This window comes from Manacus vitellinus, unplaced genomic scaffold, assembly GCF_001715985.3.
Source record: "Manacus vitellinus isolate BGI_N305 unplaced genomic scaffold, ASM171598v3 scaffold_43_pilon, whole genome shotgun sequence".
Taxonomy (NCBI): domain Eukaryota; kingdom Metazoa; phylum Chordata; class Aves; order Passeriformes; family Pipridae; genus Manacus; species Manacus vitellinus.
Genome location: NW_021940560.1, coordinates 1656972 through 1683480, shown reverse-complemented (window position 1 = coordinate 1683480; position 26509 = coordinate 1656972). Strand labels below are relative to the sequence as shown.

The following is a 26509-nucleotide window of genomic DNA, read 5'->3' as shown; positions in this document are numbered from 1 at the left end:
GACTCTAAGTAGGTTGTTGTCATCACTTACTGCAACTGAACTAAGTGAAAAACACCCAAGACATTTTCTGATAGATTGTTTTCATTCCTGGAATTACAAAGAGTGCTCTTTATCCCTTTTCTAGTAGCAGCCTGAACTCTTTCAAGAGCAGAACAGCTAATTTCAAACTGCCACTGGCAGTTGAGCTTGCACAGATCTCATGTACGAGTCAGTGAACCAGGAACAGCCTTATTTGTCACCTCAGTTTTGCAGCTCCAATAATCAGAAAACTTCTTTGTTGTTGCAGACCAATGAAGTGAATCAGGGGGATGCCTTGGAGCACAACTTCAGTGCTGTGTACAGTGCATTGCTGCTGCCAGTGTCACACATCTTCCCCACCCAGGGCTTTCCCCAGGTAACACTGAATACATAATATTAATTAAAACCAACATGGGGTTTGTAAAAACTGCCTGGTAATCTCGGGGGGGGAATTTGCTACCAATACGTGTCGACATCGCACCGCTGCTCAGGGTCGGGTTTAAACTCCAACATTTAAACTTGAAAACCCTCAAGAGCCACACAGGTTTGAGAGAAGAAGAAAACTTTCACCCCTGTGCACAGCCCTCGATGTTGATGAGCTTTCTCTCTGTGTTCAAGCCAACCATGAAGTCCCTGCTGCGCTCGTGGTCGGAGCTGTACCGAGCCTTCGCCCGCTGCGCTGCCCTGGTGGCAACAGCCGAGGAGAACGTGTGCTGTGAGGAGCTGTGTGCCAAAATTATAGCTGGGCTAGAAGGTGAAACTCCAGTAGTGAGTATAAACCTGTGATACTGCACTCTATAAAGTACTCCAGCAGGTGTATTTGAAATTAGGTGTAAGAACCCGGTGTAAACTCCTGATTTGTGCTTTGGTTTGGGTGAGACTTAAAGCTGTAAGAAAAGAGTTGGAGGTGATAAAGACATGGATTGAAGGGAGTAAAAATAACTATAAATATTAAATACTAATATTTATTAATTTATTTATTAGTAAATCTTAAAAAACAGTTAAGCAGTCTCTTACATTTTTCTCCTAACTAATTAAGTGATAACAGTTTAGTGAGTGTCAGTGTGGTGGTAAATGGGATTTATCCAGTTGAAATAAATTTATTAATTTATTCATTTTTTTGTTAATTTATTAATCAATTTATTTATTTATTATTAAATCTTAAAATAGCAGTTAAGCAGTCTTTAAATTTGTCTCCTAACTAATTAAGTGGTAATGGTTTAGTGAGTGTTATCACGGTGATAAATGGGATTTATCCAGTTGAAATAAATGTATATCAAGTAACTTCAGTTGGCAAGTACCACAAAACCCAGGCATTTTAAATAGGAGGGAGGGAGGATTGAACTTGCTGCTGTTAATTTCTGGTGGCATCACCCTTGTCAAGTAAAATGTGAAGACTTTACTTGTAAAGCTTTATAAAAGAGAAAGCTTTTGGAAGAAGAAACCCCCACTGTGAGGGGAGGTGGAGTGTCTGGATGTGAACATCACCTTTGGAAGATAAAACCCTTTGTACCTAAAGTTCACTCTTCTAAAAAAATATTGTGAAAAAAACTAAGAAAAACACTGGAATTTGCAAACCTGGGATTTAGAGGTTTGCATCATTATGACTTACCTTGGATGCTGCCATATCCTGATGATAAACATCAATGCCAAAAATCAATAATTAATAAACAAACCAAACTTAACCAATTTAAAAGTTCACTGTGCAAGTTATATTGAAACTTTATATTAGTCTAGAATATCAGTGTTCCTTGTAAAGCAGGTTTGGCTTTATGTAGAAGATTTTTTGGTGGACTGGGAGGGAAAAAAACCTTGAACTTCAATTCTTTTGATCCATCTTAAATCTTCTTAGGGCTGCTTTGCTGTTTAGACAGTGCATTTGCTTATGTCTTACTTGTATAGAATGGGAAGACTCATCATCATGTATAAATGTATTTAAAATGTAATTTTATCTGAGTCTGATAGTGCAGTTGCACCACCTTTAAATTAAAAGCTGTTGCATTTCTGTCCTGAATGACCAAAGTGTGTTTTCCTGTCACTGTTTCTCTTGTGGTGATTCCTGTTCCTGATGGTTTCTGTTGCTCCTCAGATGTTTTCCATGATGGAAGGTCTCACCCATGTTGTCTCAGTCATGGTTGACTGCATCAACTTTGCTCCATATGGTACCAAATACCAGCCAAAAACCAGATGTAAGGAAATGCTTGAATATTGGGGGGTTCTGTGTGGCTCAGAGTTGGGTAAAAATTAGTGTTGTTGTGGGTGCAGAAGTGACAACTGTAGGATATCAGTGGTGTGAATGTGCTGCATGTGCTGTCTCACCTCTGAAGGGATTGCCAAAAGTCATAAAAGGAATTAAAATTATCATCCAATCAGCCTGTTTGAGTCTCAGACCTTTGCTATTTGTTGAGCAGTTCCTGCACAGCCTGGCAAAATACAGCTGAGATTGGTATAAATACATTATATAAATATATATTGAGGCCCCTTCACTCTTTTTTTTTCACTGTTAAACACTGCTGGGTTCTAAAATGGTATTTTGGCTGTAATTTCATTTTTGCTTGTGAGATCTGCTTTTGCTTTGCTCAGCTCTGCTCTGAGGCAGCAATGCTGGGCCATAACCCAGAGTCTGATGTTACAATTCCTGCTGAAAACCAAGGGTAAATTGTTAACAACACTTTACTTCTGCTCCTGAGCCTGCTTTGTATGAAATAGTTGGGAGTAGGTTTAAGAAGACAAAGGGTCACTGTGTGTAAAATACTCTTTATTTCCTACTCCCACTTAAAACTACTGAACTTAAAGAGTTGGACTTCATGATCTTTGTGGGTCCCTTCCAACTCACAATATTCTGTGAAATACTCCGTGAAATTCTCTGAAAAACTGAAGAGATAATTCACAAAATAACACAATTCACTATAAAATTGAAGCATTTCTAATCTCTCTGCCCCACAGGAATTTGTTAAAGCAGTTGAGATGCTGTGTTGGACTGCTGAGGGAATGGAATGCTTTGATTGGAACTGTTGATGAGATAAAACATGAATTAAACTTCACTTATAAAGAAATTATTATTATGAATATATATGTGTGTGTGTGTATAATTATATCATAAATAAATAGTTAATATAAATTTATATTCGCCCTCCCCTCCTCCTCCCAAAATTTATGTGTATCCACTGGTATCTGTAGAGTGGTGGTTGCCTATTTTCAAATAATAAAGTCTCAAAAGCCAATCATAAATAAGAGGAATAGGAGATATGATAAAATTAAAAATGTATTTATTCTGTCAGGTCTGGTTTTAAACTGTTTGTGGATACAGTTTGGGCATCAAAGTTCTGCTTCTCACACAGACTGAATGCTCAGATGTGTTTTGCTGTAGGGCACGTTGGTTAAGGAAAATTAACTTTTTATTTTGTAATTTTAGCTCCACAGACACCTTCAGATTGGTCTAAGAAGAAAAAGGAGCCCCTGGGCAAACTTGCCTCTCTCTTTAAGCTCCTGGTGATGTTACTGGACTCCTTCCACGTGTTCAGCTCCCAAGAAACCTGCTCAGAAACACTGATCTCTGTGGGTCCTTCAGTCCTTGCTGCTCTTCACAACATCATCAGCCACATTTCGCTGCCCTCAGTGATGGGCACCATGTTTGCCATTTTTTCCAAGCCCCTGGCAGTGTTTTATGAAAAAACCAAGTGAGTATTTTAGGAATGGTTGGGAAACTGGGTTCATTTTACTGGGGCAATGTCGTGTGCTCTTGGAGCAGGTCAGAGTGGAGCTCAGGGGTTCTCAGCACTTCCAAAAAGCTTCTTTAGACTTGAAGTGTTGGCATCTCTGCATGAATGAAGTGTTTGCTTTCCACCTCCTGTTTATTTTCAGTGTAGAAAAGATATTTATTAATTAAAATTTATTTTCTAGTGGGCAGAAGCTGCATAAAATTTTACAGGAATTAAATCACAATGGGCTGCACACTCAGGTCCTGGAAGTTTTCCAGCAGAAGGAAGTCCTGGGAAAAACTTTCTTTGTGGTTTTTTTCTTTATGTAGCTTTGCTGCTTTATTCTAATTTAATTGTCATAGATTTTACTGGAACTTGGAGCAGGGCTGCCTAAAATTCACCTAAGACTCATCAGAAACCCCCATCCCAGGGGCAAGAATCCACTTGTTCCTGTGTAAGGATGAGTTGGACTCCACCTCTCTCCATCTCCCATCTCATCAGCCTTTGAGCATTGTCTGTCTTATATTTATTCAGGAAAAAAGAGAAGTTGGATCTATTTTTGAAGCAAGACATGTGCAAGCAAATACAAGCTTGGGAACCTCTTCAGCTTGGAGGACCCAGGGTTCTAAAATAAGCTACTAAATGGCAGTTTCCTCTTATTTATCTGGCTAATTCTAGGGCTTTACTTACATGGAATTGCTTAGTTTAGGGGGTGTTTCAGCTTTTTAATGCAGGTATTTCTGGGGCCTGGGAAATGTGTTTGGGGAGAGGGTGAAGAGAAGCACAGAGCAGGCAGTTAGAAGTACTTCATAAGAAAAGCTTTAAGCTTAAGTTTGTACTAATTACCACTGACTTTTCCATAAATTCCTCTGAAATTCAGCATATGAGTGGGGGTTAAAGGAGAATCTGACTTCAAACTACATTAGAAATGGTTTAATCACCCAACAGGAGGCTCATTTTCCAACATGATTCCATCAGGTTTTATATCCTATACCAAACTATATATACACTACACTAGACACTAAAACTACTGTGCAAAGCTTGAAGGTATTATATGTTACATTTTTATGCTTGGGGTAAATGAGGCAGCAAAATATAATTTTTCTGTTTGTTTTGGCAGGCTCCCTGAGGTACCTAAAGTCTACAGTAATCTTAACAACAAGGTAAATTTGCTGGGGTTGGGGGAAATGTGGGGCACCAGAGCTTTGCCATTCATCCTGTGTTAAAAAAACAAATTAAAAATGTATTAAAGGTGGGGATTTAATATTTAAATGATGTGTTTATTGCTGAGGGGAGGAGCTCTAAGCTATTAGACTCTTTGTGTGGTGTGATGTTTAAAGTTATTTATTCAGGCTGTAGAGTTATATGGGATAATAATGTTTTCAATAGGGGTTTAATTCAAATATTACACATACTATTTCAAAGTTTAAGTAAAAACTCTCTTGTTTCTTCTCTCCCTCAGCTTGAGAAGCTGCTGGCAGAGATTCTGCAGTGCCTGCAGTCCCACTGCACGGGCTCCTACGACAGCGAGATGCTGGAGCAGCTCTCCCCACTGCTCTGTGCAGGGTTCCAGCACAGGAGCAAACAGCTCAGGAACCAGTGTGCCCAGTTCTGGAATTCCACCTTTGCCAAGACTGCTTCACTCACATACCCTGAGGAGTTAAAGTAAGATATTTTTCATGTTTGTATCTTTAAAGGAAGAGATCTCAGGTTATGTACAAATGGTCCTGGTTTCTGGGGGATCTGCTGCTCTTGCTGTGCCCCTCTTCTCCTCCTCCAGAAGTTTAAAATGCTTTTTTTTTTTTTGTTGAGCAGATCTGTGTTAAGCCAAGCCAAAAAGAAGGTTCCTCTCCTGCTGCCTGGCTTTGAAAGCATTGAGATGGGTGAAGAATGCAGTGGGCCCTTCTCTGACACGGTAAATACCTTGTTGAGCCTGGGGGGGGCTTCCTGGGAATCCTTCAGGAGGTCAGTTGTGGTTTTTACTATGATTGACCTGCTCTGGCTTTGTGTTTGGAATGATAAACTATGCTGGGTGAGCACTGTCAAAAGGTTGAGCTGGTTCTAAACATTTTATGCCTTTTGAAGCTTCTTTGAACGATTAATTTAAGTTGCCCTCTGTGTAATTTAGAGGGAAAGGGGAGTGTGGGACAGTTTAGCTGTAGAAATTAATACATCTCAGGGTGGGGTTGTGAGCTTGGAGCTTCTTCATGCAGTGTATTTTTATTGGAATAGATGGAAAATTCCCAGCTGGATGCAAAGATCAGTGGAATGGAAGTGAAGCTGGGTCAGAAACGAGATTCTATATTGGCACAGATGAGTGACCAGAAAAACGATGGAAAAGACAAGTCCAGTAACGTGCAAGTAACACCTGCAAAGGTAAAGTGTTCCCAGAGAGGGGTGAGGGAATCACACATCCCATTCTGCACCAGAACATCCACTCTGCTGCTGCAAATCCTCAGGGAAAAATAGTAAAACAATGACTTTTGTGGCCCTGGAATATTTTTTCCTTCAAACTTAAGCTGTCCAGCACACTCTAATTTAATTTTCTTGCTAGAATTCTCTGCTGAGTTTATAGATTTTTGAGATCTAAGGAGGGTGTGGTGGGTGGGAGGAGTGGCAGCCCCACAAAACTCACCTCGCTCTGGTTGTAAATTTGACAGATCCAGGTCTGGAGGTGGATGTTGGGTTTGGTGTGACTGTGCTGTGTACACAGATCTGTCACAGGGAGGGAAGGCTGTTGTGTTCCTAAGGAACTCCTTATCTTCAGTTCCTTTTTCTAACCTAGCATTTGGGGTTTTTTCCCTTTCTGCAGTTAAAACTAGAATTTGCATCTTCGAAGACTCCAAGTGAGATACTTCTGGAAGAGGAGAAATCAGTTGATTTTGTGTTTATTCCTCCAGAAACAAAAGCAAGAGTATTGACAGAACATCAGAAAGAAGTGCTGAGGTCAAAGAGGTCTGTCATTTATTCTGTTTTAATGTGAAATGTCATTACATTGAGTATCTCACATTTAATTAACTTCAATTCCTGTATCTCAGATTACTACACGGATTTGAGTCTTGACCTTCCATACAGGTTATAAAGTTTAAACCTAAAAAGTTCCTTGCTTTGCTGTTTTAAAGCAACCAAATTACTCTCAGAACTGCATTGCCTATTTTGATTAAATACACTCTCTGTAGCCTGTTTGGAGTTGGATAATTTGGAGTTTACATTTTTACTTCATGCAGTGAAATAGAAGATATCATTTTTTTTGAATTGTGGAAGTGAATGGGTTGTTTTACCCAATCTGAGGGAAGGACCTCTGAATTTGAAGAGAAATCTTGTGTCAGCAGCATGTCAGAAATTAGGATATTCCCAGGACTCACCTTAACTGCAGAGGAATCTTTAGAATTACCTCTCTTTTTAATGAGAGAAATTAATACTGGAGTGTTTTCTGTGCTTGGGCAGCAAAAACAAGTGTAAGCAGAACTTGTGTCACCCAAAGGGGCAGGGCTGAGTTGTGCAGTCAGCAAGTGCTGGGGAATTCTTTGCAGAGTGGGATCCCAATCCCAGCTTTTATTCTCCAAAAATTATTTAATGCAACTGAAAATAGTGGCCTTGAAATAAAGAGATGATAAATTCCAAAGAAGGGTCTGACTTCCCATTGCTGGTTTTGTTTCAGGGTTGACATTCCTGCCATGTACAACAATTTGGATGCATCACAAGACACCACCTTATTTTCTCAGGATACTCAAAGCCAGGAGGATTCTTTGTAAGTAAAAGTGACCACTAAGCCCATTAAAGGTGTCCCCCTTTTTTTTTTTGCAGCAACTCTAATTTAAGTAACTTCTGTTTTAGGGAAGTATCACCTTTAATAGAAAATGCCAAAGAAGATACTGAAAGCAAGCCTCAGGTAATTCCTCATTGTCTACTGGTGATTAAAATATCAGAGTTACAACCATAGCATGAGAGCTTTTGTGGTTTGTGTTCCCTTCTCATCACCAGGTGGGAATTTAACACCATTGCAGTGGTTTTGCTGTGTTCTGCTTTATATCATTTATTGGGCATTTGGATTTCAAAATGGGAGGATTTGTATCAGTAGTTCTAGTGTGGCTGTATTTGAACTTTGTTACATGGCTCCAGATATTACAGGGATTTATATTTATGGTCAGTCATGTGCATGTGCTGTCAGTAATATTTTACTGGGGTAAAGGTTGTAAATCCTAAATTCCTTTTGGCTAAACAACTGGTTTGATAACTGGATAAAATACAGCAGGCTTTTAAGAAAAACTTACTGCTTTAGCTGTAAGTTTGTTAATACCTCTAGCAAAACTTAAATAAAACATCTTTACAGTTCTTTGTTTTGGGTTAATGGTTGAAAAGAAGTGTCTTTTATAACTACCAGTGGACAGATGATAAATAATTTGAAGGAAGGGTTGTTAGAAAAACCTTGTGGGTGTGGTGTTCTTTATTGCACCAGAACCCTACTATAATATTATATTCATAGCACAACCACAGTACTTTGCTGTTCATATTGTTGCTGTTGATATTTTTGGGACAGGAAGAAAATACAAGGAGTGAAGGGTGTCCCACAGGGGAGAGCTCAGCTCCCACCAGCAAGGGGGAGTCACAGAACCACACAGCTGAGATGGTTCCAGAGGAGCCATCAGCTGGAGAGCAATTAGAGACAAGCTCTGTGGAAGCAGCTTCCAAGGAGACCTCGGCAGGGAATGAAAACACTTCCAATGCCAGCAACAGCTCAGCTTCCAGCGATGTAATTTCTGGGACCCCCCAGCCCGTGAGCCGCCGGCAATCCTTCATCACCCTGGAGAAGTTCAGCGGGACAGAGAACAGGCCCTTCAGCCCATCACCACTGAACACCTCCTCAGAGCTGTCCAGAGGGGCTGCCCTGGCAGGCAAGCAGGAAAATACAAGTGTAAGCAAGACCAGTGCTAAAGCAGAGAAATCTGGAGAAGAAAACAGAAAGCCTCCGGATCCGGAGCCTGTCCTCGCGGCGATCCGGAGGCTCACGCGCCGGCAGAGCAAGATGGAGCTCCAGGGAAACAAGTCCAAGCTGATGAACAGGTCAGAACAGGAGTCTCTTGCCTCTGACAGCATGGACAGTACTCCTGAGCTGTGCTCCACAGTGGAGGACGTGGAGCAAATCCTCCTGTCCCAGTCGCAGGCTCTCCACTCCACAGAGGCAGACATCAGGAAAGTTGAGGACACCATTGCGGAGATAGAGAAGGCCCGGGCCTTGGACATGGATTCCAAGGAAAACACCCCCCCAGACACCACCAGCTCACCTGACCAGGCCACAGGGGAGGACACCCAGGTGTCACAGGTGTCCCCTCAGCAGAAGGTGCTCCGGCGTTCCTTGAGGCGCCGGTCGGAGACTGCAGAGAGCTCCTCGGGGAGCCAGGACAAGGAGGAGGGGATCCAAAGGAGGGACAGGCGGAAAGAGGATGACAAGTCTGGGCAGAAGAAGGTGTCACAGCCTAAGGATGATGGATCCCCAAAGCAGAAGGGGATTTCTGGGAAAACAGCAGAAAAGATGAGTACAAAAGAGAGCAGCCAACCCGAGAGAACTGCAGAGGACCAGAGCTCCAAGGACTCTCCTTCCAGGGGCATTGATGAGGAAGGGAGCTGGCGTGGCAGGAGGGCAGAAGAGCCCCTGAAGGCTGAGGGGGAAGGTCAGGACAGCAGCCTGAAGGTGGTGGAGCGCCCACGGTACCACACCAGGAGAGCTGCCCAAGGATTGCTCTCCAGCATAGAGAACTCAGAGGCTGAGGGCTCTGCCAAGGAGGAAAGCACAAGGAAGAGAAAATACACAAAAGTGAAAACCAGAAGTGATTCTCAGGAAGGTAAATTGAAAGATGGGCAGCCAGGAAGCCATAGCCACGAGGTGTCTTCCCAGGAAAATGAAACTCAGAGTCCACTGGAAGCAAATAAAGGGGAAGCTGAAATCAGCACAGCTGAACCATGTGGCCTTGAAAACCAGGGAATTCCTCCCACTGCTGGTGAAGTTGTGGGATCTGCCAGCTCTGGGAACCCACCTGCTGCTCAGAACACCAGTGAGGAGCAAAACCAGAGCGACACAGCGATGGAGTCACTGCCCAACCCCTCTGTGTGTGAGCAGGACAGGAAAGCAGCACAGCAGAACCAGCAGGAGGAGAGGCAGGCAAGCCCAGGGGGCTGTGCACCAGCAGTAGATGGTTCAGGGGCTGAGCATTCCTCTCTGCAAACCCCTGAGTGTCACAGCAAAAGGAGCAGGAGGGTGAAAAAAACCAAGAGCTGCGATTGCTGTTTTAAAAAGCCAAAGCAACAAATAACATCGTTCACTGAATCCAGAAAGAGGAAAGCTCCTGAGCCGGACGAGCCCCAGATCAGCCCGGTTCAGACCCCTGGAGGTGGCTCAAAGCTGTGTGGGCACTCAGATTTTGAGGAAAGCTTCTCCCTGGCACCTTGTGCCATGAGCACTCCGGTGCATCCCCCGAAGGAACCCAGGACGGGCGACTTGGAAAGCCAGGGAACATGTGTGGGTACCCTGCAAGGAAGCAGTGTTGGGATGGAGGTGGAGCCAGAGAATCCAGAGTGTTCAGCAGGTGAAACTACTGACTCCATAGAGGAAATAAAGGAACCTGCTCATCAGAAGGAGCCAACGGAGCAGGTTCTGCCAGGGGGTGTTCCAGGGGAGCCTGGTGAGAGCTGCCTGGCCATGGAGAGCCAACGGGAAGGACCAGCAGCTCCAGAAAAGGGAAGAACAACAGCTCCAGAAAAGGATGGAACAGCTACTCCAGAAAAAGATTTAATGATGGGTCCAGAGAAGGGGGGACCAGCAGCTCCAGAAAGGGAGGAACCAGCTGTAGAGAAGGAGGGAACAGCAGCTCCAGAAGAGGAAATAGCAATGGCTCCAGAGAAGGAGGAACCAGCAGCTCTGGAGGAGGAGGAACCAGGAACCCCAGGGAAGGAGGAACCAGGAACCCCAGGGAAGGAGGGACCAGGAACCCCAGGGAAGGAGGAACCAGCAGCTCCCGAGAAGGAGGGAACAGCAGCTCCAGAGAAGGAAGAAATAAGTCAGAATGGACAACTGGAGGAGGTGCCTGAGGAACTGCCTGTTGATAGCAAACCTGAGGAAAAGGAGATCAACAATCTGGAAAACATTCAGGATGATAAAGCAGAAGCTGAGATTACTGCAGGAGAAACTTGTGTTATTCCAGAGAAAGAGATGAAGGAGGAATTAATGGAAACTGAAATAACAATGTCTGAAAATGCAGCCTTGGAAAATCCCAGTGTGGAGTCACCTCTGAAGACAGAAGGTGATGCTTTGGTGCCGGTGAATGAGAGCCCCACCAGCATCCAGGCCCGCTGCACGTGGTCTCCCTCAGCTTCCCCTTCCACCAGCATTTTGAAGAGAGGTGCAAAGAGAAGTCACCAAGATGATGAGTCCCTGTCACCTGCTCATAAGGTATTGCCAGGGTGTGTCCTTGGGTGAAACATTTCCTGTGTCAGTCAAGAACTTTAATGACCTCATTTCAAACTGAAAGCTGTTCCCCAGGCCCTGGTGGTTGGAATTCACACTGTGAAACCTCCTTTCCCCCACACAGATCCGTCGGGTGTCCTTTGCAGATCCCATTCACCAGGCGGGGCTGGCGGACGACATCGACAGGAGGAGTCCCGTGGTCAGATCCCACTCCTCACCCTCTTCCAAAAGCCTGAAAATCTTGTCCAATATTCAGACTAAGGTGAATTCTTCATATATATTCTGTGTTCATGTTGTTTATTGTAGGGAGTGTGGCTTTAGTGCATGTTTGTAGTCACTTAGCACACTTGTAAGAGCAGAGGGTCAGTCAGGGTGAGAAGTAGCTGTAACTGCTTTAGTCTGACTTGTTCTTTTACTCTCAGATCTCAGGGGGTAGAGTCTGACAACTGAATTCCTACTATTAACTGAATTCCTTCTATTAACTATTCCTACAATTCTGAGAGATATTTTTTTCCTCTTTTTCTATCCAGCACATTACCACTCCAACCAAAGGATTTCTGTCCCCAGGATCTCGTACCCTTAAATTTAAGAGCTCAAAGAAGTGTTTAGTAAGAAGTGCTTTGGTTCATGTTTCTCTTCTATTTTTTTTTTCCTGTATTCAGTCATGTGACAGTTATTTTAACACCTTTCCTGTGTTATTCCAGATTACAGAAATGACCAAGGAGTCTCTGCCATGCCCTATGGAACACGTGTACCCAGCCTTGGCTGGCTGCAAAGCTCCTGTGGATGTCATTTTACCCCAGATCACATCAAACATCTGGTAAGTGGGTTGTTCCTTTAAAGGGGACATTTCAATAGAAACTGAATTCTTACAGAACCTACAAACCCACCTTTTGTGACAACTTACAGATGTCTTCAGCCAACATTTTTTCAAAAGGAAGGAGGTTGTTGGGGGAGAGACTTGACTGGTTTGGAATTCTTCAAGTACTTTTTTGAATGCTAAAAAGCTGGTACCCAGGGACAGGGTACCAGCACAGGAAAACAAAGAGCACCAAAAATGCTAACATACACATAAATAGACATATGGAAGGAACACAGGGAGAGATAAGGGGAAAGAGAAGGGCCAGGGTCCAGAAAGTCTTGCCAAATATCAAAAACTCCTGCCAAATACATGTTGGAGTCAGCAGAATTAAGGAAAGTTCAGAAGTTTACCTGAGGGAGAGGAGTGAAACCATGACCCCGAGGCTGAAGTAACAGGATGTACCACTGAGATTCTCCCCAGAATGATGACCCAGCCCCTGACTCTGCCCTAACTCCACCTGCTATGAATATTATACCTAGATGTTGCAATAATATGAATATGCATGAAATGCTGATGTAATCTCTCACAACAATTGTATAAATAGTCTGGCTTTTCACTGAGTGCATTGGAGCTCTTTGTGCAGCGTGAGCTGGAAGTTGCCTGAAATGAATACCTCGCTGCTTAAAGACTAAAGGTGTCTCTGAGCAGCTCTGTCGCACCTTTTGGGGCATAAAGTTGGCATCAGTAGGTCTCTTCCCATTCTGGATATTCCATGATTCTCTGGTGATAACCCATTTCCCTCCCCTGCTGCAGTGCCAGAGGTTTGGGGCAGCTCATCCGAGCCAAGAACATCAAGACCGTGGGGGACCTGAGCTCTCTGACAGCCCTGGAAATCAAAACCCTTCCCATCCGCTCTCCCAAAGTCTCCAATGTCAAAAGAGCTCTCAAGGGATATCATGAGCAACAGGTAAAGCTGAATTTTTAACACCCAGGGAGCCAGTATTGCCCTGATGAACTGATAATAGCCATCGTGAAGAATGATGTATTTTTTCCCTAATTAAAAACAGCACTTTGAAACCTAATCCCTGCCTGTCTCAGTATGTGGGAATTCAAGGTACAGATGGCTTGGTTACACCATTATTATTAACAGGAATGGTGATTGTATTTATTGTGACATGTATTTATTATTTATGTATTCATTATTGTATGTCTAACCATGTAATCTAATTTTATTTTTCTTGTTCTAAAAACGTTTGTCTTGTTCTGTCCCACACAATGCTCAGGTAAAGTCTCGAGTGTCAGAGGAAATGGTGGTGCTTGAAGATGCTGACAAGCCTGTAAATGATGTGGAGGATAAACCACTCTGTGTAGATGAAGAAAAGCTTGGAACAGGTACCTCTTGGTGGCTTTTTGCTTCAGATTTGGAGAGTTCTGATGGCTTTGTTCTCTCCTGATGAGAACAATTAATGCTTTTATTTTTTATTTTGGGTGTGTTAGTAGCCGGTATTACCACATTAAATGCTGCTTTATGAAGTCCTGGAGCAGTGGCTTTTTAAAACTTACATATTTTGAGGGGAAAATGCTGGTTTCCCCTAAAGAAGCAAAGAGCAAATTAGGCAGGGCTCAAATGACTCCTGAGCTGTTCCATGTTTGGTCCCTGCTGGGGGTGCACAGAACAAACATGGTGAGCAGAGATAAGGAAGTGCTACCTCATCCTGAGGGGGGGGACAGGAGTGGGATGATTCCCTGGACACCCAGCTGGGATTTGCAGGTGTAGATTTTTATTTGGATTCTCCTGTGTCTCCCTGGAGTTTGGCCTGGTGGCTCAGAATCCGTGTTTGTTCTCCCAACAAGAGACTGGAAGCAGAACAAAAAGCTCAGGGGTGACTTCTCTTCAGCCCTCCAGTTTAAATGTGGGAGTTAAGTGTGGGGTTTGGGACACTGGCATTGTCTGTTGGGATCAAATCCTTTCATTTCTGCCCTTGGATCTGTTGTACAGCCATGGTCAAACACAGCAAAACTCACCAGAAGGAAGGCTGGGGTGGAGTTCTGAGGGCTCACTTTGTCAGGAGCACTCCTTGTGTGGAACAAACACTTTGTGGGCTGCTCAAAGATGTTATTTTGTGGAAAACCAGCTGGACTTCTGCTTAGATCTCCCTCCACTTCCCTCTTTCCCTTCCTTTCAGACCTGGCTGAGCCAACCATGCCCAACACGAGCGACCAGCCCCCAGCAGATCTCCTGAGCCAGATCCAGGCCCTCTCTGCCCAGCTCAGCTCCGAGGATCTCCACAGCTATTCTGGGAGCCAGCTCTTCGAGATGCAGGAAAAACTTGCTGACATGTCCACCTGCATCCTGAAAAACCTGCAGTCCCGCTGGAAATCACCACCCCAGGACAGCTCCCAGTAGCTGCTTCCCGGGGCTCAGTAAGGAGGATTTTGTTACAACAGGTTTTTTCCCCCCCACACACCTTGTTTTTCTTACTGGTGAATTACTCCTTAAACTGTGCATTTTGAACAGAAGATATTTTTTAACTCCTACATCAATTTATTGTCATGGGATTGTTGTTTTTTTTTTTTCCTTATTCTTGTTGTTGTTGGTTTTTTTTTTTCCCCCCTAATTTGTGGGACTACTTCCTCCCTGGCAGAGGTATTTGTCTTGTGTTGCTATGCATATTTCTTTCAGGTAGTGAAAGGGAACTTGACAAGAGTTGTGCAATAGCAAAGAGACTGTGAAACCAAACCAACAGAGTAGTTAAATTATTTTTTCAGACCCGAAGTGTTCTTAGTGCTGCAAACTCTTCCTGTGGGGCCAGAGCTGCATCTCCCAGCTCTGCTCCTCTGCTGCCCCGGGGGGTTCCTTTGAGCTGCTCAGACTCTGCCAGAACAGCACCTGTGAGGTGAGCTGGGCTTAATTCCTTAAGCAGGAACCTGGGATTTGTACTGGATCTATTTTTCCACGTATTTTTGTACGACTCACACTAAGAAGTGACAGGACGGGCGTGCACAGACTCTGCGAAGCCTCCCGGGCTTTGCCCCATGTCCATGGGTGGCAGCAGTTCTCCTGGTGGGAGAAGACTTTTTCCTTGGGGAAATGAATGGATTTGGCAAGAAGCTTCTTGTATATTGTGTACAGATTGACAGCAGATGTTTGGTTACTAATTTATGATCGGGATTTTAATTGCATGGAATGCATTGCTGCTTCTCGGAGACCTTCAGCGAGAGTTCCCGGGCTTTCCTCTGGAATTCTGATCTGTATATATTGTACTGTAGCTATCAGAGTGGGTGTTTATTGGAAGGAACTGCTGCAGGTGCTTTTTAAGACTTACACATGGGCAAATAAAAGAGAAAATAGTTCCCAAACTTGTTCATGTCCCCGTGGTTTGGTGGTTGGGGGGTTTTGCCTGTTCAGCTCCCCCTCGGCATTGCTTTGGATTCCCAAGGCTGGGAGGGACCTTGGAAGGTCTCCAGTGCTGCTGTAGGGTGGGAGCAGGTCCTCAAAGATGTGGTGGGATCATCAGCAGGATTCTGAGTATTCTGTTTGTGTGTCTCATGGACAAAAGGAACAGGACACAGAGGTGGCCTGCAGCTGTAATGGGAAGTTGGCTGTAGGGTTTTGTGCTTCCCTGGAGATGTTACTTTGGTTCTAAATCTGCCTCCTTAAGTGTGTTCAGCTCTTACAGCTGGTGATCTGTGAGATCAGTTCCTGCCTTCAGCACAAGGGAACACATCCATCCTACTGCAGAAACATCAGCTTTATTCAGTCACTAATTTACAAGAAATAACAGCTTTTGACCCCAGAACAGTTGCACAAAGAACACATTCATGAGACCTCAGCAAGCAGGAGAGGGTTTCTTTTTCCCCTCCCCAAATAAATGGTTTGAAATACTAAGCTTAGATATTGCTTATTTGTGAAAGGAAGTGAACAGATTTAAACATATAGCCCCCAAAAAATTCTATAGTTTTTATAGAATGAATAAAGTAATGCTTGGGAGTCAGTCTTAATACTGGTATCAAATTTTGAAGATACTGGACTGCAGTTGTAGTGTCATATTATGGTGTGTGATGAAATGTTGGGAATTCCAGGCAACGTTTAAAAAAGGTGGTTTGTTGGTTTGGTTTTTTCTGGCATTGGAAGAAATGCAAAGTAGCCTTTTACAGGTGACTTTTCAAAGATGTTCTGAAATAACGTCTCAAGAATATTTTGCTCTGCAGTTACTTTTACTCACAAGGCGCCGTCGCCACGGCCAACGAGGCGCTTTGGGAGGTGTCACCCCCCTTTTCTGCCCCTCTGGGCAGGGGCAGGGGTTGCTTACACGGCCTCCACGTAGTTTGCCGGGAGCATCCCGGTCTTGCCGGTCCTCTGGACTGTCCCGTACATCCAGCCCTCGTCGATGGCCTGGACGTTCACGATGGTGTCGCCGTCCTTGAAGGAAACCTCGTCGGCATCGGCCGCCGTGTAATCGTACATGGCCCGGTACGTCTTCTGTGGGGAGGGAGGGAGGGACAGGGTGAGCCCTGACAGCAGGGAATGGGGCACCCACAGGGAATGGGGCACCCACAGGGAATGGGGCACCCACAGGGAATGGGGACACCCTGACAGAGCTGGGCTGGGAATGGGGCACCCACAGGGAATGGGGACACCCTGACAGCAGAGAATGGGGCACCCACAGGGACTGGGTAAACCCTGACAGAGCTGGGCTGGGAATCAGGCAGAAAGAAGGACTGGGTAAACTCTGACAGCCACAGCTGGGCTGGGAATCAGTGTCAGAGCAGGGAAGGGCAAGTCTGACTCACTACTGAGGGCTGAATCTGCTCCTGTTTTAAATCTCCTGGTTCACCTTCTTCTGTGAGTTCCCCCTGAATGAACTCTGCATTCCTCAGGGTTCATGCTGTAACTCCTGCTGTTAACTTAGTTTTACTGCTGTTAACTTGGGTTTAGTCTGTCTTAGCTTACAGTGATTTTTATTTCCTTCTGGCTGGTACCAGGTGCTTCAGGAGATGAAGCAAATAATGCTGTGTTGAGGTGGGAAATAACCCATCCCCTTCCTTCCCAGCTCCTCCCCTGGGTCCTGGGCACCTTGGTTACCTGAGTGCCACCATACCTGTGTGTGCTGGTGACACTCAGCCTGAACAAAATGTTTGCAGGGTGGGTTTGAGCAGGATCAGCCCAGGGTAGCTCCAGGCAGGTTTTGGGAGGCAAAGCCATACCCACTGTCATGGATCTACTCCAGACTCAAAATTTGAATTCTTCCTATTCCTGAGATTAAGGTGCTAATTCAAAGTTTTGAAGTCCAGGTGAGGGTGTGTCCCACTTCAGTGAGAGTTACACCTTCACTGGGTTTAGTGCTGAGCTTCAGCCCGAAGGAGAGGAACGTTCCTGACTTAATCCTGGATTAACATAATCTGAAGCACTACAGACCATGGGCCATGACCCCTGCAGGGCTGTGCAGTGTGGGGAGGCAGCCAAATCAACTCCTGGGGCCGTGTCCCAATCCCAGGCTCAGAGTTACTCACCCCAGCAGTGGAGGGGTGGGAGGGGACCGAGGACACCGTGGTTTGCTGGGTGGCCACCGAGGACGAGCGTTGTTGTGGCAGCTCGATGGTTTTCACCTGTTTGTAGCCCACTGAAAGGGAAACAGAGGTTGTGGTGTTACTGGAGTCGGTGATGGAGCTGTTGTGGTTGGAGAGCAGGGACAGGGCTCTTGAGTGGCTCAAATTACCAGAACAGATTATGTTGGTTGCGTCCACAACTCGCCCTTTTGGAGCTGTGGTCTGTCCTGGCTGCAGGAATTGCTGCCCCAGCTGGCGTGGGCAGTTTGCCCTGCCCAGTGCCCCCGTACCTGTGGTGGTGGTGGTGAAGAAGCCCCCGTTGCTGTAGTAGGACAGGCGCTGGTCGGTGCCCTCCGAGGGCTCGGATTTCTCGTCTCCGGCGCCGCTGATGCTCAGGGCGCTGGCGGAGCGGGAATGCTCCCGGCTGCGCCGCTGGGCCTGGACTGGGGACAGCAGGGGCAGGGTCACCACACCCGTGGGGGCTCACAGCCCCAGCCCGGCTGTTTCCCAAAGTTTGTGGGGAACAAACTCCGTGTAAATAATCCCAGTGTATTTATGGTTCCTTGGTGGTGTTTCCAAGTGATTTTTTAAGTGTTCTGTGGACACCACACTCAAGTTCTGCTCTTCAACAGTCACAGTAGTTTTATCCTTTCTCCAGTCTCTTTCCTCTTAGTCTTCACAGTTTTTATTCTAATTATCCCACCTTTCCCTTCCTTCTCTGACACAGCTCTGAGCCCTCCCTGAGGCTGGTTTCTACCCTTCAGGTATTTTTCCTCTCAATAAGCAGGAAAGGAGTTAAACAAAATAAATGTAACTCAGGACAGTATTTTTAGTTATTGCAAAAGGAATCACATGCTGTGTGGGTCATATAAACAATCCTCCTCCTGCCTGTGTTGGGTCATTTTAGGACAGAAAAATTGATAATGTCTTGTTTGAAAATATGCTGGGGAGGAGCAGCCACAGACAGTTTGTCCTCTGTCCCTGTGTCACCCCTGACCTCTCAGCTCTGTTTGACCCCCAAGAACCCACGTTTGCAGGAGTACAAACCCTATTTTGCCCCAGTAGAAGAGCCCCCTGGGACACACCTGAGATCATGTGCAGGCTCCGGGACTGGATGTTGTCCTCGGCCGGGTCGTAGTCAAAGACGGATCCGGGGTTGGTGCGCCAGACACGGAGACCTGTGGGAGAAACGGGAATGCTGGAGAGCTGGAGCAGCACAGCCTGGCCTGGACAGCAGGAATAGCAGCTGTGGCCTCCCTGGAAGTGTCCAAGGCCAGGTTGGATGGGGCTTGGAGCAACCTGGGATAGTGGAAGGTGTCCCTGCCCATGGCAGGGGGTGGAACAGGATGGGCTTTAAGGTCCCTCCAACCCAAACCAGTTTGGAATTTTATGAAAAGCATATTTATTTCAACAATTTGTATTTCTCAGTTTTATAGCACAGATTAGGCTTTTTTTACATTTCATCTACATCAGGGCCTTTAATATGCATAGAGATATAATCTAGTGTTATAATATAATATTCTAGTGTTATATTCTAAAGTTGGGGACAGGCAGACCACAGCTGCTGCAAGACTATTTTTTCAAAAGAGATTTTCAAAAAAAAGACTTTCAAGAAAGGACTTCCATAAAAACATCATCCCCAAGTAATGATGAATTAGAATTGATGTGCCTGAGGTTAAATTAAACCACTCATCCCAGCTCTGCTTGTGTTGTGGAAATGAAGTAGTCAAGTCCTTATGAAATTAGGTCCTGCTTTTCTGGGAGGTACTGGGGTCTCTGTAGAGCCTTACCTGTGAGGTTCTCCTGGTCCTGGTCCACCCGTTTGCGCTCCATCTCCACCACCCTCCTCTGGATGCCCCTGTAACTGATGTCACTGAAGTCCTGCATGTTCTTCTTCACCCTCTCGGTGATGGGGTCGGTGACCACGGGGGTGAAGCTCCCTTTGCTCTTCTCAAAGTCCTCGTGGTACTTCACCTGCAGGTTCAAAGGGAAGGGCTGTGCTCTGCAGCTCAACTGTGACCCCTGCTTCCCTCAGGTGAAGTTCAGGGAGTGTCCCAAACTTTGGCTTTCCCAATCCAAGGGGCCACGAGAGAGAGCCTAATCCCTTAAATGCTTTAGTGTGAAAGATTTGGGTCAGCAAACCTGTCCTTGAGCTGCCAACCAGGCTTATGTTTAGGTTTAACTCCCTTCCCAAGGTAAGGCCCCTCTGGAGCTGCCCTTACTGTGGAGATGTGTTTCTGGGTCTCCCTCACTCTCCTCATCTCCGGCGTGTCCAGGACGTAGGCGGCTTTTCCTTGGACCTGCTTCCGGAAACTGTCGGAGTAAAGAACCTGCCAGGGGAGAACAAGGACAGAACCATGGCAGGATTTACCTCAGGTTAGCAAAGAAGGGCCTGAAGGAGGCCGGGTCCAGATTTTTATATGGTTTTTTTTTTATAGAGAACATCAGAAATCTCTTCCTGAAGAACCATCATTTTCTGTCTCCTGAGGTGTAAGAGCAGCAAAGCCAGAAGAGACTTGAAAGCAACGTGTTACTTGAAATTTAACTGTTTAAAAATCCCCCAAACTCCAGTTAATCACAAGGAATATATTAAAGAATTCCATGTGGTTACTTCATCCCTCCAAGCCTCAACTCTGAGTGAGGATTTCAGGGATAAATTGTGATTTTAGTGTATTTTCCCTTTGGCTGAGCAGGACTCACCGAGCTGATGTTCTCCTGGTTCCGTTTGGCTCTTTCCATCTCCGGGGTCAGAGGGGTCGGAGTTCCCTTTGCCATGTGCTCTTTGTACAAAACCTGCAGAGCACAAACACGTGGACACAGCTCAGAATTCCAGGCAGAATCCCAGCTCTCTGGGAATGGGGTTATTGAAGCAAACCCAGCGCTGCAGGATGGAAAAGATCTCGGGAAACAAAGCGGCTGAAAAGTTATTGGCAAAAGGTGAAAAAAAAAAATCCAAGGGAAAATAGACAAAAATGAGGAAAACTGGGAAAATGAGGCTGAATTAGAGTGGGTTTGGCTCAGGGTGGTTATTTTGGATACAAAGGCTTGGCTGTTCCCTCAGTACCGAGCTGATCTGTTCCTGGTTGCGCTTGACTCGCTCCATCTCCGGAGTGACCGGGCTGGGGGTGGCCTTCCCTAAGCCTTCCCTGTAGGTAACCTACAGAGCACAGAGGAATTATCACCAGGAGAAAACCAAAAACTGGGCTGTTACTGGGTTTAGAGTCAACACTGGCCGTTAGGAAAGGGAAGAAAAGTCAGGAAAAAGAGGATTAACAAGTTACACAACAAAAAAGTCTTTGCAAGAGGTGACTTGCTAAAGGGGAAAAATTAGAGAGTTAAGTAAAACCAGGTTATTAAGAAGTTCTCTATCACATCATCTCGTGTTAAGCACTTCAGTGGGATCTTTGGGAAGTGTTTTCCTGGGGGAAGTACCGAGCTAATCTGTTCTTGATTGCGTTTGACTCTCTCCATCTCGGGGGTGACGGGGGTGGGGGTCGCCTGCCCCACGTTCTCTTTGTACAACACCTGTGGGATACACAACAGGTATCCAGGGGCTTAAAAATCCCCAAATGGAAAGAGTTTGAACACAAAGGGTTACTTTGTTATCAAATTGCCAAAAAGTCAAACGTTTAGTGCTGCCAGGAGGGGTGAGAGAGGCAGACTGGAGAGAAAAGCTGGGCTGTGGGGTTAACAGAGCCGGGCTCTATCCAGGGGCGGGGATGCTGAAGGGCCAGAGGCTCAGGGAAGACACTTCTGGCTCTACAGAAAACATTTCTTTAACAGTTACCTGCTTTTTTATGTATATTTTAAGTCATTCCTGACCTTTTTTGGGAGGGAGGTGGGAGTTTTGTTGCCACGCTGTCCCACATTCAGATGTCAGGGATGGGTGTTTCTCCCTGAAGTCAAATTCCCCTGAAAATCTACTGAAAGTTGAAATACTAAATATAAACCTGAATATGCCCGAGCAACCTGGGCTGGTGGAAGGTTGGGGTGGAACAAGATGGGATTTAAGGTCCCTTCCAACCCCAACATTCCATAATCTCCAGCAAGAGATCTCTGAGCTTGCCTGGATAGAACCCACAAACACACAAACCGAGTTGTAGAAAAGCCGTGAAATGGTGGGATCGGTTTAGAAGGAGCAATTAATCTGCAGAAAGAAACACGTCTGGTTTTTAGCTTGAACTCGGCTTTGAGTCAGGAGTTAGGCTGCCGTTTGTTAGGCCAGAGGCAAACAAAGCCCTCCCCCTTAAGTACCGAGCTGATGATCTCCTGGTTGCGTTTGACTCGCTCCATCTCGGGGGTGACGGGGGTCGGCGTCACTTTGCCCATGTTTTCTTTGTACAGGACCTGCGGGGTACAAGGGAGCATCCCCAAATTAAAAAAGGAAAAAGAAAAACCCAAAGGAAAACAAAGCAGAACGTTCAGCCCAGCTTTGGAGTTACACCGAGGAGGGGTTAGAGCTGGGGCACGGCAGGAGCTGGAGCTTGGCCATTAATCTGGGATGCAGGGATGGGCCCCTGCGTGGAATCAACTGCTGGAAACACACTTGGGGTGAGAAAGGGTTAAAAAAAAAAATTAAAAAAATCGACCAGAAAACAAAATCCACTAAAAAAGGGATTTTTTTTCTTCAGTAAAACCCTGCTTCAAACAGTGTTAAAGAGAAGCCTTTGGTTGTGTCGGCTGTGTCTGGAGTTAATAAGCACAGATTGCTGAGTGTTACAGTGTGTTAAACACTTCATTCCAAGGTTTAGGAAGTGTTTTCCTGGTGGAAGTACCGAGCTAATGATCTCTTGATTGCGTTTGACTCTCTCCATCTCGGGGGTGACTGGGGTGGGGGTGGCTTTCCCTATGTTTTCCTTGTACAACACCTGTGGGAGGAGAGAAAGAGCCACAGAAAGCAACAGTGAATAAACAACCAGCTCTCCCTACACAGTTTTTTCCTTGGATTTAGTTTCTCACGGCCCAGGGATTTTTAAAGCATGTCCTTTAGTAGAGTTTTGCAGCCTGGCTTTAACTCCTCAGAATAAACAGTGTAAGTAAATCATGTGAGATCTGCATCAATGAGCACTAAATACCACATGGAGGGGCTGAGAATGTTATAAAAATTTAAATTAATTGCTTTAAAATAAATGTCAGCACTGCAGAGAAAATGAGGGGAGTTTTAAGTGTTTTTAGGATTAGAACTGGGTATTAAAAATCACTCTTAAAATCAAGATAAACAGGAGCAAAAGTCAAGGTTTAAACCAGAGTAAGCCATGAGTAAGAAGTGGCCCCTGCTCTGAGCTGGGTCAGTGTTATTTTGGAACAAATCCACTTATTCAAAGTGTTAAAAAGTGGTTTTAGAGGGAGTTAAAGGGCAGCTTTTCTCTGGGAAGTACCGAGCTACAGATCTCCTGGTTGCGTTTGACCCTCTCCATCTCGGGGGTGACAGGGGTGGGGGTCCCCGTCCCCACATTCTCTTTGTACAACACCTGCACGACAAAAAGCATCCAAAAAACATCATCACCACTCAAAAAAATCATTAAATCCATCATCTCCTGGGGAAGGGGAGCTTTTAGACCCCCCCCTCTGCAGGGAGCTGGAAAGGCCCCTCCCTCTGCCAGGAGAAAAGTAGGACACAGGAAGTGGATGTATAAAAAACCAACACTAAAAAAAGGAAGAAGGGAGGTGGAACAGGGAGCAAAACAGTTAAAAAATATTCAGGATAATGTCAATAATTTGTAAATAATTTATAAATTTATAACTAACTCCATCAGTGAAGAAGAGGCGGGTCAGTAACGCTGGAAAACGGGAAGAGAGGATAAGTCGATTACATGGAATAAGAGTTGATTACGTGGAATAAGAGTTGATTGCACGGAATGAGGAGAGGAATTGCCCATTTTTAAAGGAGGTTAAGGAGTGGTGGTTGGGTGCAGTGAAAGGGGGGCTGTTCCTCCCCACGGTACCGAGCTGATGAGCTCCTGGGTGCGTTTGACTCGCTCCACCTCGGGAGGCACCGGGATGGGGGTTCCTGTTCCCAGCTCCTCCCGGTACAAAACCTGCGGGACAAAGGGCTGGTCAGGGAGGGAACAACAACAGGCACACGGAGGGGTTGGGAAAGTGCCTCCCACACACAGTTTGGGATAAAAACCAGGGATTAAAAACTCCTCAAAACCACACGGTGAATACGGATTCCCTCTGGGAGCTGGAGCGTCATCGCTGCTCCTGAGCCGGACACCAAAGGGGCAACAAAACACTGGGAAAGTATCAAATACCACAGAAAACCAACAAATAAACCAATTTAATTCATTCCCACCCCAGCAGGTCCTGCTGACCCCACCCCAGCACGGCCACACCCAGCCAAGGCCCAAAGGAGTTTAGTTCCTGTGCATGAGGGAAGGAAAATCAGGGAAAAACCCACCACACAGAGCAAAACTTAAGGATTGTTGAGACCAAGAGAAGGAAAACAGGGTGGGGTTTTAAGAGTTAAAAAAAAAAAAAAAAAAAAAAAAAAGGTAATCACACTCAAAAAGGTGAAATTCAATTATTAAAATGATATCATTAAAAAAAGGGAACAAGAACAATGTAAGTAATAATTACAAAGGAAAAAAAAATCTCAAAGGAGCAGGATATTATTTCTTGGGTAAGTTGATTACAGGGAAACAAGAATATTGATTGGTGTGTTAAAAAGTCTTTTAAAATAGATTAAAAGGGATTTTGTTTTGCTTTTCAAATTCCAAGATACCGAGCTCAGGTTTTCCTGGTTGCGTTTGACCCTCTGGATCTCGGGGGTCACAGGGGAGGGGGTTCCCGTGCCCAGCTCCTCCTTGTACAACACCTGGGGGGCAACAGGGTTAGAGTGACAAAAAAGAGAATAAAACCAACAGCAGGAACACTCCCACCAGGAGAGAGGGGCTCTGACACGCCCTGGAGAAACAGGGATTAAAAAAGCCCTGGAAATAAAGATCTAGTTTCAAACTCTGTTACACTGATAAGACTGAAGCTGAAGGGGGATTGATTTACATGGATATTGGGAAGGAATTCCTGGCTGTGAGGGTGGGGAGGCCCTGGCACAGGTTGCCCAGAGAAGCTGTGGCTGCCCCTGGATCCCTGGAAGTGTCCAAGGCCAGGCTGGACGGGGCTTGGAGCAACCTGGGCTGGTGGAAGGTGTGAGGGTTGGAATTAGATGGGCTTTAATTTCCCTTCCAACCCAAACCAGTCTGGGATTCAATGATTCAGTGAATTCTATCAGCCACTTAAACCTGGGGAGTACTTAGAAGACTAAAGTCTGATATAAATGCCAATAAATACATTATTGTCAATATTTGACAATAAATTGGCAATAAACACATTATTGTCCTTTCAGCAGCTGTGAGGGAAAACATTTTCCTGACCATAAGTGACTCATTGGAGGAGCAGGGCCTGAGGCACCTTCCTGAAACCTTTGCTGTACACACACCTCAACTACGATTTTATATATATATTTTATATTTATATTTTATATTTATATCTATTATTACTACTCCTCTCCTGTTTTCAGTGGCACTTCCTCACTTTTCCAAACATCCCAACCTCAGTGATTTTTTCCCCTCTAACGGTGCTACCAACACCCCCAGGGCAGTTCCCACCACCTGGGACTTGGGCCACTGTATCCCTGCAACAACATCCAACATTTCCCAAAGGAAAAGGCGTCACATCCAACACAGAAGGAACAAAGGCAGCAATTCCACTTGATTTGCCCACCCCACACCAGCAGAGCACACGGGAGGGAGCAGAGTCGGGTCACAGCCACGGATTTGGGGAAGGAAATAAATAGTTTAGTTTTTATATGTGGTAAAAACCAGGGGAAAAAACCCCAATAACCAAGGGTTGAAGTGATTAATAAAAGGAAAAGCAGAAAATAAAAAATATGGCAAGAGAAAGACGGGAACAGGGAATCTAAAAATCATTAGTGAGGTGGATCCAATCAAAAGAAATTAAGGAGGAAAAAAATCTCAAAACACAAGGAATGAGATGTTGTTGTTGTGTGAATTGATTACAGGGAAATACAGCAGGAGAATTTGGGTGTTAAGAGTATTTTTGAAAGAGATTAAAAGGTTTGGGGTTTTTTTTTGCTTTCCAAGTTGAAAAATACCGAGCTCAAGTTTTCCTGGTTGCGTTTGACCCTCTGGATCTCGGGGGTCACAGGGGTGGGGGTTCCTGTGCCCAGCTCCTCCTTGTACAACACCTGGGGGGCAACAGGCAGTTCAGGACAAAAAAACCTGCATTTGGTGGAGGTAATTCTTGTGATTTTATGCCCATTAAATATACCAGAAAGCAGGAAAAATTAGGAAGGATCAACCAGTTAATAATTGTGATCAATTCAATCCAGAGGAAGGGACAGCTGGGAATGTACATCCAACTGCTTGGAGCAGAATAATAAAAGGATTAAAGGGAAGGAATGAAGCAAATTATATTAAAAAAGTGGTTTTAAAAATGCAAAATACCTTAAACTGCAGGAAAAAAAATTAATGGACACCAAGCACTGAGTGTTACGATTACAGGAAAATATTTCAAAAAATCAGTACATCAAATATAACAGAGTAATTAAAAATGTAATAGCAGAAAGGAGATGAGTTTATAAGTTAATTAGCATTAAAAAAAAGGCAAAAGATACCGAGCTAAAGTTCTCCTGGTTGCGTTTGACCCTCTCCATCTCAGGGGTGACAGGAACGGGGGTGCCAACCCCCAGCCCCTCCTTGTACAACACCTGGGGCAGCAGGAAAGTAAAATCAAAGGAGAAAGGGGATAAAAAAGGAGAAGGGGGAAAAAAAAAGAGAAAGGGGAAAAAAAAGGAGAAAGGGGAAAAAAAAGGAGAAAGGGGAAAAAAAAGGAGAAAGGGGAAAAAAAGAAGGGGAAAGAGGAAAAAGGGGAAAAAAGGAGAAAGGGAAAAATAAAAAAAGAGGAAGGAAAAAAAAAGGAGAAAGGGGGGAAAAAACAAGAAAGGAAAAGAAGTTA

At 45.0% G+C, this 26509-nt stretch overlaps 2 protein-coding genes across 2 annotated transcripts in view; one reads left to right on the top strand and one right to left on the bottom strand.

Moving 5' to 3' along the window:
- Nucleotides 1-15343, top strand: part of RIF1 (replication timing regulatory factor 1) — a 31104-nt gene extending 15761 nt beyond the window's left edge. Inside the window, exons 18-34 of the mRNA XM_029962190.1 lie at nucleotides 287-394; nucleotides 637-786; nucleotides 2108-2207; nucleotides 3434-3698; nucleotides 4840-4882; nucleotides 5182-5384; nucleotides 5535-5634; nucleotides 5952-6095; nucleotides 6532-6674; nucleotides 7381-7470; nucleotides 7557-7611; nucleotides 8260-11166; nucleotides 11306-11443; nucleotides 11886-12001; nucleotides 12797-12950; nucleotides 13267-13375; nucleotides 14170-15343. Coding sequence (XP_029818050.1) covers nucleotides 287-394; nucleotides 637-786; nucleotides 2108-2207; nucleotides 3434-3698; nucleotides 4840-4882; nucleotides 5182-5384; nucleotides 5535-5634; nucleotides 5952-6095; nucleotides 6532-6674; nucleotides 7381-7470; nucleotides 7557-7611; nucleotides 8260-11166; nucleotides 11306-11443; nucleotides 11886-12001; nucleotides 12797-12950; nucleotides 13267-13375; nucleotides 14170-14390 — 5046 coding nt within the window. The 3' untranslated portion in view covers nucleotides 14391-15343. The remainder of the gene's footprint in view (nucleotides 1-286; nucleotides 395-636; nucleotides 787-2107; nucleotides 2208-3433; nucleotides 3699-4839; nucleotides 4883-5181; nucleotides 5385-5534; nucleotides 5635-5951; nucleotides 6096-6531; nucleotides 6675-7380; nucleotides 7471-7556; nucleotides 7612-8259; nucleotides 11167-11305; nucleotides 11444-11885; nucleotides 12002-12796; nucleotides 12951-13266; nucleotides 13376-14169) is intronic.
- A 371-nt stretch (nucleotides 15344-15714) lies between these two features.
- The window catches only part of NEB (nebulin), a 100599-nt gene continuing 89804 nt past the window's right edge, over nucleotides 15715-26509 (bottom strand). Inside the window, exons 129-140 of the mRNA XM_029962189.1 lie at nucleotides 26169-26261; nucleotides 25647-25739; nucleotides 22309-22401; nucleotides 20966-21058; nucleotides 20598-20690; nucleotides 20234-20326; nucleotides 19756-19863; nucleotides 19324-19507; nucleotides 18619-18711; nucleotides 17824-17976; nucleotides 17498-17607; nucleotides 15715-16466 (exon numbers count right to left, since the gene is read on the bottom strand). Of these exons, the coding sequence (XP_029818049.1) occupies nucleotides 16293-16466; nucleotides 17498-17607; nucleotides 17824-17976; nucleotides 18619-18711; nucleotides 19324-19507; nucleotides 19756-19863; nucleotides 20234-20326; nucleotides 20598-20690; nucleotides 20966-21058; nucleotides 22309-22401; nucleotides 25647-25739; nucleotides 26169-26261 (1380 nt within the window). The 3' untranslated portion in view covers nucleotides 15715-16292. The remainder of the gene's footprint in view (nucleotides 16467-17497; nucleotides 17608-17823; nucleotides 17977-18618; nucleotides 18712-19323; nucleotides 19508-19755; nucleotides 19864-20233; nucleotides 20327-20597; nucleotides 20691-20965; nucleotides 21059-22308; nucleotides 22402-25646; nucleotides 25740-26168; nucleotides 26262-26509) is intronic.